This window comes from Mauremys mutica, unplaced genomic scaffold, assembly GCF_020497125.1.
Source record: "Mauremys mutica isolate MM-2020 ecotype Southern unplaced genomic scaffold, ASM2049712v1 Super-Scaffold_100129, whole genome shotgun sequence".
In the NCBI taxonomy this organism is placed as follows: domain Eukaryota; kingdom Metazoa; phylum Chordata; order Testudines; family Geoemydidae; genus Mauremys; species Mauremys mutica.
The window spans coordinates 538,955-552,668 of NW_025423276.1; the positions used below are offsets into that span (position 1 = coordinate 538,955).

The 13,714-nt window shown below is 42.4% G+C and overlaps 1 protein-coding gene across 1 annotated transcript; it reads left to right on the forward strand.

Moving 5' to 3' along the window:
* Positions 1-70: 70 nt before the first annotated feature.
* Positions 71-11,704, forward strand: LOC123359602 (nectin-3-like). The gene is made up of 5 exons (XM_045001105.1): positions 71-80; positions 2,594-2,932; positions 7,060-7,356; positions 10,264-10,381; positions 11,572-11,704. Exons 1-5 carry the CDS (start codon positions 71-73, stop codon positions 11,702-11,704), a joined length of 897 nt encoding a protein of 298 aa, XP_044857040.1.
* The last annotated feature ends 2,010 nt before the right edge of the window (positions 11,705-13,714 follow it).

Below are 13,714 nucleotides of genomic sequence, written 5' to 3' on the forward strand. Positions count from 1 at the left end.
TAATGTAATGCACCATTCATGATCCTATAGCAATGTGGAGTCAATGGGACTACTCATAGTGTGTAACGTTATGCACACTGGTAAGTCTTTACAAGGTCAGGGCTTCAGAGTGTTTCAGCTTAGACAGGAGCTGAGGTCCTGGGCCTCAAAAATATTTAGGCACCCGGTGCCCATGTGTTAGTCCCTAAAATACTTTTGAGCATCCGGGCCTGCTAATCTAAGATTTGAAATAACCAGGCAGGATCCTTCTTGGGAAAAATACTTGCCGGCACTCTTTAGCCATCGTAAAGAAGCAAAAAAAATCACGAGTCTTGGGGGAAGGAGTGTTTGTTGGTTATTTTGGTTTCTTTGCTGAGCACCTTTAACACAAGATTGGGGGAAACAATTCACACTTCTGCTGCTTTTCCTATTTGGTTAGCTCTTCTGCATGGGAATGTTGACAGCAGTGGAAAAGAGGAGAGCTTCCTTTATTATTCTCTTGGATGAAATCTTAGATTCTGCAGAAAACAGCAAAAGAGTCACAGGAAGGCTCAGCAGTTAAGCGTTTCTGAGACACATAGGGCCTAGTTTTCAGTAGGGCTGCAGCCCTCCTCCATTTTGGCATGCACACACCTGTGGTATTTGTCCATCAGTCTCCATTCTCCAGAAGTGACAGATCCTCTGTTGGACAAATGTGAAACTCCTCTCACGTGCCCAGAAATGTAATTATGGAGGGTGGGGGAAGGTGTAACATTTCACATATGAAGGCTGCCTCTTGAAAGACTGCTCCATAGTGGTTTTAAAAAATGACTGCATTTGATCTACTGTTTCTTGTAGTGGTATCAAGAAAATGAAATACTGAAACACCAGTAGTAGTAGCACAAGTGACTTTTTTTTCTTCCATTTCAAGATTCTCCATCATTGGTTGTTGGTGGTGATGATGAGTCTGAAGTCACAGGTAATGGTATAGTCTGTTTCTTTAAAGATATCATTCATACTGTTTCCACTCAAGAAGGTGTTGTTTTAATTGATTACAACGTGGACATATGGCATTATTATTATTATTATTATTCAGAATGTATATGGGGAACTGTGCGGCCTGGCGGATAGGACACAATCATGCCTCAGGAGACCTGAGCTCTTGTCCTATCTGTGGACTCACTTGGTGACCTTGGACAAGGGACAGAACATGTTTCTGCCTCAGTTTCCCTTTCTGTAAAACAGGACTGCATTACCTTTATGAAATGTGCTAAGGAGGCATCTTACCTCATTCAAAGGTGAAGGTGATAGCCTGTAGCATTGGAAATAAGAACTCTCCTGTGAATCAAAAGAAAAAAGGTCTCGTCGTACAACCCCAGCAGCAGATTTTAAGTGATGCTTCAGTGCATACCCTTGAGAGCAAGCTAAAACTCAGAATGTGTGCCATTAAGAAGGAGACAGGGAACTTTGAATTTTTTTAAATTGCTTAAAAACAATTTAAACCAATCAAGATTCTGGAAATGTACTAGTTATTATGTACTGCAGAAAACTATTTTTAGTGATTTCAACTGCTTTCTGTAGAATATTTTGCTCAAACAGTGGTTTAAAAGGTAAAGTTGCATTGTTACACTGCTGACATCATTCTCTTAAAAGAAAATTCATAACCAAAGAACTGCACAACATAATTTAACTTTGAGTTCCTTCACCGTTCCCCACTTAGGCTGTTGAGTTTCTATTAACACAGTCAGTGTTTTGGGGAGAATAATTGAAATCAATAACTTACTTTCTGATAACTTAGCACACAATGTATAGTTTTTCATTCTTTACGAGTTCGTTTCAGTGAACTGAACAATTTCAAAATTTAATAAAACTTTAAGTAAAAAGTGAAGATACTGTTTGTCCTTCGCCAGTATTATTCTTATCTTTGGCTGAGGAATTGGTTAGTGGTTGGTTTTATTTTGGTTTTGGTTTTTTGTGGTAGATAATATCCTCCATGGATGAGATAAAACTGGTTGGAAGTAGTCAACTATAAAATCTACATAAACTGAAAGGAACTTCTCCATTCTTTCAGGAGAATTAATGGTTATTTTTAAAATTTGACAGTGATTGCTTTTGTGCTACAAAAGCAGTTCCCTCCCTGCTTGGGGAGGGGACAGGGGAGCCCCAGAGGAGCTGGGGGTCAGGATTGCTGGGTTCCATCTGCCCTCCCCTCCCCCCCCCGGCTGGATTGGGGTGCTCCCTTCAGCCTGGGCCTGCTGTACTATGGGGAGCAGGGACCCCGCAGGGGTGTGTGGGAGGGGCTAAGTATCAGAGGGGTAGCCGTGTTAGTCTGGATCTATAAAAGCAGCAAAGAGTCCTGTGGCACCTTATAGACTAACAGATGTATTGGAGTAGAAGTACCTTTGTATAGTCAGTTTGCTCTCAAAGATTGAATGTGTGGTAGGAAGGTAGTAATCAGTAGGAGAAAATTAGCTTCATGAGTCTGCTCTGTGCACTGAGCCCTAATAAAACTTCGGATCCCAACACCCTGAACAGCTCAAGGTCCCACCTTCCCTGTTGACAACTATCTTGGAATATGGTTCTTAACTTAGTGATTTGGACCCATCTCTCAACTAACACATTTCTTTGGTTTTAGGTGCCTTGGTTGAACCAGTTGTTGATCCACATGTAACAGCCGTTTGGGGGAAGAATGTCACCCTGAAATGCATAATTGAAATAAATGGAACAATAACACAAATCTCATGGGAGAAGATGCATGGTAAAAGTAAACAGACCATTGCTGTTCATCATCCTAAATATGGGTTTACTGCTCGAGGAGACTACCAAGGAAGAGTGTCACTTAAGAACCACTCACTTACTGATGCAACTATCACCCTAAACAATATAAGCTTTTCTGATTCAGGAGAATATATATGCAAAGCAGTTACATTCCCACTAGGAAATACTCAGTCATCAACAACCGTAACTGTATTAGGTATGTTTGCTTTTTAATTTTATATTTAATTTTTTTATCCCCAAAAGCCGCCACAAAAAGCTAAATAAACTTCATAGGACTTGGCTACATGGAGACATCGTGTGTGGCAAGCTGGGGTCTGAATCTACAGCACAGTATCTTGCCACATAATGATTGGCCGTGTTTACCTTCCTGCTGTGTACTGAAAGTTCAGTAGTGGGGTTTGACAGATGTTTCAAATATTGTTAGTGGGCTCCAGCTTTGTAAGGAAGTGATCGAGTTTCTTAATGCTGTGACTTACAGAAGTATACAACTTATTCTTCTGTCTCAAGTTTACTTTAACAATCCTCTTGGCTGACTTGGAAGACAACACAGAGTAGGTATTAGTTGGTTTGTGACTTTTTTTTTTGTCACCATAGCCACATCCACGAGAAGACTACAAGCCTTTTGATTGAAAGTCATTCTTAGTGATTTGGGGAGGACTTGCATTTTTTTAAATCAGAAGATCCAGGCACTCTGTCAAATAATCCAAAAGCTGAGAATAGTGTGTGCATTTCTTTTTTAAAGTAGGTAATATGGTTGGGCCTTAAGTGCAAGAAGGAGAAAATAAACATTGAGTGATGGAATTAATATACTGGGCAGTGCTTACGGAGAGAGCTTGTTTGCTGGGTGACAATAGGCTGAGATGAAATTGTTGCTATTTCAAATGTTTGACAAATATGTGCTAAAATAGTGCAGTTAATTAAAAATAAACGTTCACATTCTTGTATGTTTAAAATAAACTGCACGTGAATGGGAGAAATTTCAAGCATTTGAATCCTAGCTTCAATTTTGATACTTTTCTCGAGGAAACCTCTGCCTCAAAAGTGTTTTGTCTACTTGAAATGTTAGTTGCCTCACTTGATCTGGATTTTACCAAATCACTGAGTTTTGACTTGAGCTGTTTAGTCCTGTTAAGAAAAAAGATGTCACAAATTTAGTAGTGTTCAATGTATCAGAAAGCTTAAAGCTGTAAAACCTGTAAGGGATTTTAGAAAATAAGTGATAAATATAAAAGGAATGCTTTTGTCTTGTAGAAAAGATATATATGGCCTTTATTTGATCTCAGTGAACAATACATTCCATGTATCAGAGGGGTAGCCGTGTTAGTCTGGATCTATAAAAGCAGCAAAGAGTCCTGTGGCACCTTATAGACTAACAGACGTATTGGAGCATGAGCTTTCATGGGTGAATACCCACTTCGCCAGATGCATGTAGTGGAAATTTCCAGGGGCAGGTATATATATGCAAGCAAGAAGCAGGCTAGAGATAACTGGGTTAGTTCAATCAGGGAGGGTGAGGCCCTCTTCTAGCAGTTGAGGTGTGAACACCAAGGGAGGTGAAACTGCTTTTGTAGTTGGCAAGCCATTCACAGTCTTTGTTTAATACTGAGCTGATGGTGTCGAATTTGCAGATGAACTGGACCTCAGCCGTTTCTTTTTGAAGTCTGGTCCTGAAGTTTTTTTGCTGCAGGATGGCTACCTTTAAATCTGCTATTGTGTGTCCAGGGAGGTTGAAGTGTTCTCCTACAGGTTTTTGTATATTGCCATTCCTAATGTCTGATTTGTGTCCATTTATCCTTTTCCGTAGGGACTGTCCAGTTTGGCCGATGTACATAGCAGAGGGGCATTGCTGGCATATGATGGCGTATATTACATTGGTGGATGTTCAGGTGAATGAACCGGTGATGGTGTGGCTGATCTGGTTAGGTCCTGTGATGGTGTCGCTGGTGTAGATATGTGGGCAGAGTTGGCATTGAGGTTTGTTGCATGGATTGGTACACCATCATATGCCAGCAATGCAGGTCCTTCCCACAAATAAGCCAACCTACTCTGGTACGAGGCTTGAACTTGGTCCTTAACAGCTTCATGGAACCTTCATTTGTGCCTCTAGCTACAGTAGTTGTTTTCTATTCCCTTTACCTATTAAAATGGCATCACTTCTGCACCTGGGCCCGATCGTTAGGGGCATTAATATTGGAGCCCCTTTACAGTATTAAGGAAAAAGTTTCATTACAGCCTCATCTCAAACTTCTACCTAAACCATTCTTCCATTTCTGCACTAACCAGGCCATATACCTTCCTCTGTATGTGTGGTTCCCCCTCCCCCATCCATTTCCCATCCAGACCTGTCCAGGGCAGAATCTGCATTCCATACTCTGAATGTCAGAAGGGTGTTAGCTTTGTATCTGGACAGAGCCAGACCATTTAGAAACTCTGTTTCTTTTGTGGCTCGATCAGAAAAATATACACTTTCCACCCAAAGACTTCAAAATGCGTTTCTGGGGCTATTCTGAGTTGTTTGAAAAGTGTGCGAGTCACTGAAATTTGCAAAGTTGCAACTTGGTCACCAGTTCAGTTTTTCCAAACAATATGTCTTGGTATAGGCTTGCAGGTCAGATACTGCTATTGCCAGTGCTGTTTTGTCAGCAGTCTTAAATCTGACTCCAAAGCTGCTCCCTCCTCTGGATGCTGGTTGTCAGTTGCTTGAAGTGGAGCACCCATCAGGACACTACTTGAGAAAGGAAAGGTGGTTTAATTTTACAGGAACTGAAGTTCTTAGAGACGTCTTGATAGGTGCTCTACTGTTTGCCCTTTCCCTCCTCTTTTGGTGACAGCGAAGGAACTGAGGGCTATTTGCCTGCATGGCTTCCCGTATTCTTGAGACAGGACATGAGGTGGTCTGGAGCCACCTGCGTGTGCTGAACATGCACTGTTACCAAAAATGTCAAAGATGAACCTGAAGTGGAGTGCATGTAGGGGGATGCACCTTGAAGAACTCGAGTTACTATACAAAGTTACTAACCTCTCAATGTACAAGTGGCATTATTTAAACAGTACACTACACTTGGATTAAGTAAGAATTCTACGTTTGGTCAAGAATTGGTGGATGACTAACTGTATTCCGTGGGTGGATGCATAATTGAACCTTATTTATAAATAAAATGTACAAATTGACTTTAAGTTAATACTAACTACTGTAAGAATTATTTTCTTTTAAATATAAACTGCAGTAGAGATGCTCTGAACACCTGAGTTCACAAAATGTTGGGCAGTTGGATATTCCCTGTTAGTAGCTTGCAGCATGCGAGTGAAATCAATCTCTTATTTGTAACTGGCTTGACATTCATAAGTAGTCTAAATTTCCTTGCACTTAAAAGTTTGATTTTCTCAGCGGCTTTCCTTAATGTATACGAGTTCAACCTCCTGGACGTCATTGATTCTTGGGCATCTCTCAGGTCTTTCCTGATGTTGAGTTTTTGCATGTTGATTATCTTGATAGCTATATTTAAAAAAAAAGAGAAAAATGAAGAGAAGTGAAAAGAATGTTTTGTGGCCAAAGCATAATGCTGCAAGTCACACTGTTAACTACCAAAGAAAGTAGGCTGAAGGACATAATGATTTGTTTAATAGCTTGTGGAGCAAGTATCTTTAACCACAAACAACCAAAACCTAAACAAACAACCAAAAAAACCCACCCTGGTATCTAGTTAGGTGATAGCACTTGAAGTAAACAACAAAGATTTGGGTTCTAACCACACTGGAGATGTGTAGTTGTAAATAAGTGCATCCTACATTTCTGTGGTATTTATAAAAAAACCTGAGTACATGTAAGTTAAACTACAGAATTGCTTAAGTAAATGTGTAAAATATAGTGTCTGTTCCTGGTTAGTTAAACCAATCCCACCAAATGTAGCCTAAAGGCTATATTTAGTTGCACTTCACATGTTTTAATGGTTACCAATGAATGAGCCATCAACCTTACCTTGTGAGGGGAGGGGGATAAAGTACAGATACAAAGCTAGATTAAAATAAATGATTTAAAACAAGATTTCTTGCTTGCTGATTAAAATCTGACTTCTATCACTTTGATTTTAAATCAGTCTATCCTGGCAATGTGCAGCACAGGGATGTCAGAGCTGTCAGTTGTCCAGATTACTTTTAAGTGCCCATTGTGTCATCAACTTTACCTGCCAGTTAACAAATCTGCCTTGAAAATGAGTTGTTAGCTGTAGGCTATTGGGGATAAAATGTACATACAGGAATTGAAGTAAGGTTGATTAAACGTTTCTGTCTTGACTGAAAACGTACTTTTTTTTATTTCAATAGTTGAACCCATTGTGAGCCTAACAAAGGGACCAAACTCTTTAATAGATGGTGAAAATCAGACAGTAGCAGCCATTTGTACAGCAGCCACTGGAAAACCTGCTGCAGATATTGATTGGGAAGGTGGGCTTGGAGAAGTGGAATCCAGTTGTACTTTATTTCCAAATGAAACCATGACAGTTGCCAGTCAGTACAAACTCATACCCACCAGATTTTCCAGAGGAAGATTCATAACTTGTGTTGTGAGGCATCCGGCTTTGGAAAAGGAGCTGAGATATCCTTACACATTGGACATACTATGTAAGTATACAACAAGTTAACTATTGCTTTTATAGCTGCTGGTCTGTCATATGACAACTAGGCCTTGGAGTATGTTCCATCAGTAGATCTGCAAGCAGTGTACAAAGAAGATCAGTATCATTGCCCCGCACACAGATTGGAGAAACAGAGCTAGGAAGAGGTGAAGTGGGTTGACCAAGGATTTGCAGCAGGCCACTGGCTGAGCTGGGAGTAGAACCCAGGGCTCCCGAGACCCAGTCAGTTTCCCTACTTGCTGAGACACATTGCCACTTACCTTTTAATTAACTTGGTTTCATTACCCATTCAGATTCCTCCTATGTTTCTTCATGGACCCTTATTTTTTAACAAATTTGACTAATACTCAGATGTTGAAGCTGAAATTTCAGTTCCTCCTCGGAAGCTTTACAGGGACTTGTTATAAGCAAAATCTGTTTTCCCATTCAACAAGCAGGGCCGCCCAGAGGGAGGGGTAAGTGGGGCAATTTGCCCTGGGCCCTGCAGGGGCCCCAAGAGCCACTCCGGGTTTTTGGTGGCACTTCGGTGGCAGGCCCTTCACTCGCGCCAGGTCTTCGGCAGCAGGTCCTTCAGTGCAGCGGAAGACTCGGAGCAAGTGAAGGACCCGCCGCTGAAGTGCTGCCAAAGCCTTGGAGCGCCGCCCGGTGAGTACAAGCGCCGCAAGCGGCAGGGGTGGGGAGAGCCGCGATCGGCAGCACTTAGGCTGCTCTACCACCACCGCTTCATTCTTCGGTGGCAATTCGGTGGTGCGTCCTTCCCTCCGAGAGGGACCCACCGCTGAATTGCCACCGAAGACCTGGCCCTGCCCCAGGCCCCCTGAATCCTCTGGGCGGCCCTGTCGACAAGAATTGAGGTATTTAAAAATACTTGAAACGGTGGTTGCCATTTCTTTCACGCTTGGAATAATACAAGTCATGATATTCCCAAAGAACTTCAGTGATGAAAAATGTTATGGGGTAACTGTGCTTAACCAGATCACTCACTACACTACTGAGAGTGTTAGCGAGAGCGTGGATAATTTGAGAATCCCTCCATTTGGAAGTTTATTTTCTTTGTGTGTATGTCTGTGTGTGTATAGATGTGTATGTGTGTTTTGGTTTGTTAAACTTGATGTCCCTAAAAGAAACAAGTGACAGGAGATGATAAATTACCACGCCCCCCTCCTTATTTGACCCTAATAATAATCTTTATAATTTCATAACTGCACCTTGTATCTCAGCTGTAGAAATTTGCAGAGCTTTCATCGGTTAGCAATGTTTGTGTCTTTATTGCAGCAAATAAGTTTCTGTGTATGACCAGATTGTTTTGGATTCTGCATCTTTACTACTGTTAGCATATCACAAGGAAAAAGTGTGGCACATGTACTACTTCAATTTCAGTTCATTAACAAATACAACAATAAAAGACCTCTTTCTAGCCCTTTGCTGGTGAACTTCTGGCTACTTGAAAAACTCTGTCTTGATGGTCACAGATTAAAGCCCTAACCAATGTCGGGCTTGTTTACAGTGCCTTGCAGTTTGGATTGTGGGAGTGTGAATATCATTGCACACCAGGCGCTGAGTCCTTTTCACACTCCCATAGTCCAAACTGCAGTTTGAAGACACGGCCTTCGCATATCTCCCTCGATTAACCGCTAATAATGCGGTGCTCTGATGGCCTGCTGACTTTGACAAGAGTTGCCTCCAAAATAAATTCTCCCCATTGAAGAGTAACTTGTAACTTGCCATAAAGAAGTTGAATTTCTTAAAACCTTACATTGTATGCTATGTTGGTCATTTCGATGTGCTGTTACAAACTTTAGTCCACATAACCCAAAATAGATGCCTGGAGTTGGGCTATCAAATATATGACCAGAATTTTCAAAAGTCCAGAACATATTGGGTTCCTAAGGATTCAAAATGTTAGCTTTAGGCATCCATTTTCAAACACAAACCATAACACAGTAATGGGTGTGCAGGAGAAGGGGAAAGGAAGTGTAGGATGTAGATCTCAGAACAGAAAATATTGATGGGTTAGAGTAACTTAGCAAAGAATCCTGTGGCACCTTATAGACTAACAGACGTTTTGCAGCATGAGCTTTCGTGGGTGAATACCCACTTCGTCGGATTCACCCACGAAAGCTCATGCTGCAAAACGTCTGTTAGTCTATAAGGTGCCACAGGATTCTTTGCTGCTTTTACAGAACCAGACTAACACGGCTACCCCTCTGATACTAGAGTAACTTAATTACTACTTCAGAAAAGCAACTGAGTGGTAAAAATATTTTAAAGATACTTTCTCTCCTTACTGAACATCAGGCCCCTTGCTGTAAGCTGCTCTATCAAAAAATTAAATATTTACCACCGTTACTAGTTGTTGAGTCCTTTGAAAAGAAATAAATCAAAATTAAACACAGAATACGCTAAAGTTCCTTGCTGGTTTGACTAGTATTATTAACATAGGCACAGTGCAGATACCTACTACAGTATAAATCATTAGCCAGAAGTTACTCATGTCATATGTGCAATTCATCATTTACCACCGTGTAATATGAATTTTTTTGAATTCACAGAATCTGGCATATTTGAACTATTGAAGTTAGCACTGCATCATGCTAAAAATTGGCATTGTTGACGTAAAAACTATATAATTATCTCCGCTTGTTTCAGTTAACAAACTAAAAACGTATGGGGCCCACTGATTTGCTTCATGTTAAGCCTCCGATGGCAACTACCCATGTATACGTGTTATTTCTAAGATTTCCAGGTAGGACTACCATTGCTCGTTGGAGATTAAGCACTGCCATACTGTTAGTTAAATACAACATGTAGACACATCATTCTAAGCAATGCGTGTCTCCTTTTTAGTAATGTACTTTGAATATTGGAATGTGAAATGAATCATATTTTATAGATGCGCCTGAAGTTTCAGTAAGTGGGTATGATGGAAACTGGTTCATTGGAAGAGAGCATGTTCAGCTCCAGTGTAATGCTGACGCAAATCCACCACCCACGGAATTTACATGGACCAGGTGAGTGTTCATGAAAACAAAAGATGAATTTTCCATTTAAATACACAATCAATATTTTAATAAAGGCGAGTTTTGAAGGGTGCTACTGGCTTATGACACAGTGGAAACAAGGCCCTTTGACTGCTACTAGCTTGTCTGGTTTCAGTACATGACTAATGCACATTCTATGTATTAGAAATGACTGCTTTTGAAATATGTCCCATACTGATGCATCAGATGTATGGACTGAGACATGTGGATGTTGTAAAGAAAAATATTGGCCTTATATAGTTGATGGCTCCTAAGGAAAGGGGAGCAGTAGCAATTGGGGTGGGAAAGTACAAGTGAAGAATGATTGTTACTCTGAAGTCTGAGCAGTTACCAATGCTTTAGGATAAATCCACTTATTTTTATAAATGGAATAACTTCTTTGACAGGTGATTGTGATATTGAGTTTCTTGAGCTTACTGTAAGACATTGTAAGCACCTGTTGTCCAGCCTTCCTTCTCCGTGTGAGTTGAGGACGTGCATAAAGCAAAGATGCAAAAAAAAGGGATATTTTTTGAATAAAATTATATAACATTGATATTACATTGAAAATTGGGATGGAAAACACTTGAAGTATCATTTCAGTCATCAAGTTTACCATGCTCTAGTGAAGAGTAAGGCACTGTATCTACTTCCAAATAAGCTGCATGAGATGGCTCCCCTCATGACTCAAAACTTAAGTCAACCCGTGCTGAGATCTGGTATCTCTGTATGGCTTCCTGTTGTGTGATAAAAGCAGTATTTCATGACTCCAATATGAATTGGATGCCTTTACTGAGAGTCCTGCTGCCTGCCATCTGTAGTCTTGCATGTTAAGTACGTTCCCCTGGAGGGAGCCACTTCCGGAGCAAATATATGGCCCCAAAAGGTAACTTCCCTTTTACTTCAACTTCACTTGGTCAGTCTGTCTGAAAAAAAGAAAAGAACTTGTGTGAGTGTTTAAGTGTATGTAATGCACAGTAATAGCGCTATGAGAATCATTGATAGTCATAGTGCTATAAGAAGCATTAAAGATCAGCTGTGGTACCACCTTGTAACCTCACGTTGCTTCCTGGATCAGTTAGAAGAAAAAAGACTAAAAGACTAAAAGTTTACACTGGAACTTGGTTGGCAAAACTTTTGTCGTTTAGCAGTGTTAAAAACACCCTCCCCACCCCGAACAGCGGAAGTTTTACCGATGAAAAGCGCCAGTGCAGGGGTCGGCAGAGGCTGAGCGGGGCCGGCGGCTGGGACTCCAGACCGGCCGCAAGCGCGCCCCCTTACCGTGCTCGGGCTCTGCGGCTCCCGGGAGCGTGAGCCACCAGGGCGCGGGGCCCTGAGCCTGCTGTGGGAGGGGCGGCGGCTCACAGTTCCGGGAGCTGCAGAGCCCAAGTGTGGCGGGAGGGAGCCGAGGGGCGCATGGGGACGGCCGCCCGCATGCATCTGCTGCAGGAGCCCCCCAGGGGTCACCAGGCCGCAGCCCAGGCAGGCAGGCCTCCCGGCTCCTCCCTCACCACGCTCGGGTTCTGCGGCTCCTAGAACTGTGAGCCGCAGCTGCCCCCCCTTTCAGCTTCCCCCCCCCCCACTGCCTCAGCAGCATGGGCAGGAGGGGTGGGAGAGCGCAGGTGCTCCCCACTAGTGGCGCCACCACCTTTGCAGGGCTGCTGCCCCCCTGCACCGCGCTGGCTCCCCCATGGCTGGAGCTTGCTGCTGCCGCAAGCAGGACACTCTGGCTCTCTGGTCCCTCCAGAAGGCAGCTCCTCCCTGCCAAACTGCTGCAGCGGCCCAAGCCCCGCAAAGCCAGTGAGTGGACTCTGGGCAGGGGCCACCAGGGTGAGGAGGGCTTGCGGGGGGACTGTGCACCCGCCGGGGGAGTTCCGGGGGAGGGATCGCTCAGTGGTTTGAGCATTGGCCTGCTAAACCCAGGGTTGTGAGTTCAGTCCTTGAGGGGGCCACTTAGGGATCTGGGGCAAAATCAGTACTTGGTCCTGCTAGTGAAGGCAGGGGGCTGGACTTGATGACCTTTCAAAGTCCCTTCCAGTTCTAGGAGATAGGATATCTCCATTAATTAATTAATTAAAAAATTAATTAACCTGGTCTGGGGAGCAGCCCCTGGCACGGCTGGCCCCTGGGGTCTATAAAGGCTCCTTGGAATTTGCCCATCAATGAACCGATGTGCGTGGGATGGGGGGCAGCAAGGTGGAAGTTTTGCCCAGGGCACAAAATATCCTTGCACCAGCCCTGCCCCAGGGGGTGCAGGCACCCCTGGTTAAGAACCACTGCACTAAACTGATAAGATCTGCATTTTAATTTAATTTTAAATGAAGTTTCTTAAAAATTTTCAAAATCTTGTTTACTTTACATACAACAATAGTCTATAGACTTATAGAGAGAGACCTTCTAAAAATGTTAAAATGCATTATCGGCACACGAAACCTTAAATTAGAGTGAATAAATGAAGACTCGGCACACCACTTCTGAAAGGTTGCCGACCCCTGTGCCAGTGTGAACAGTGATTTGTCGGCAGGAGTCGCTCATTGCACGACTTTTAGCAGCATGGCTATAGCGGCACAGGAATGTTGCTAAAAGCTGTGTGGTGTAGACAAAGCTTTTTAAAATTGTATTTGAAATGCAGGGTTAATAATAATAAACATACAACCAAAGTTTCTTGAATGGAACCTCCTAAATGCAAAACAAAATATGCTATCCAAGTATTACATTAAAAATTAAGAAACAAATGTAGTAGTCTCAATTGGATCACATTTAAACCAGTTGGATTAAAAAAAAATCCCCTCCTATCCTCTCCAACATGTTATGATGCAGGTTAAAAGTAATAAGGGCAAATAACTAATCTAGTTTTACAAGATATGCTAACCTTCTCACTAAAAGGGCTTTCATAACACTTAAACCAATTCCCAGATTAGTATCATTCCTCATGTAGTATAGACAAGTCTAATATGGTTTGTAAAAGCAGAGAACTTTAATTTCAAGAAATTGGAGATGAACTTGTATACAAATTTCTTGTAATAAACTTGTCATAGGTCTCACCCCCACTTAGAGCTGTTGGGTTCCAATGTGGGGACCTGCACTGGTTTCCCTCTAAACTAAAATCCTAGTTTAGATCTAGTAAAAGCTGCCACCACCCAATCAGGAAACGTGGATTGGGACACAGTCCTTCCCCAAAATCCTAGGGGATTCCAAGAGCCCCAAATCCATGGAGTTCTTACACCCAGGAGAAATAAACCATTCCCCCCTGCTTCCTCCCCCCTCCCTTTTCCTAGGAGAGACACCAGGATCTAACTACAGAGGGATACCTCCCCCTCCTCT

What these genes read in the sequence shown, in the direction of transcription:
- LOC123359602 (XM_045001105.1), top strand. An exon ending in AACAACCGTAACTGTATTAG is followed by an intron (nt 2,933 to 7,059) that starts GTATGTTTGCTT and finishes TTATTTCAATAG; the next exon opens with TTGAACCCATTGTGAGCCTA. An exon ending in ACGGAATTTACATGGACCAG is followed by an intron (nt 10,382 to 11,571) that starts GTGAGTGTTCAT and finishes CACCCCGAACAG; the next exon opens with CGGAAGTTTTACCGATGAAA.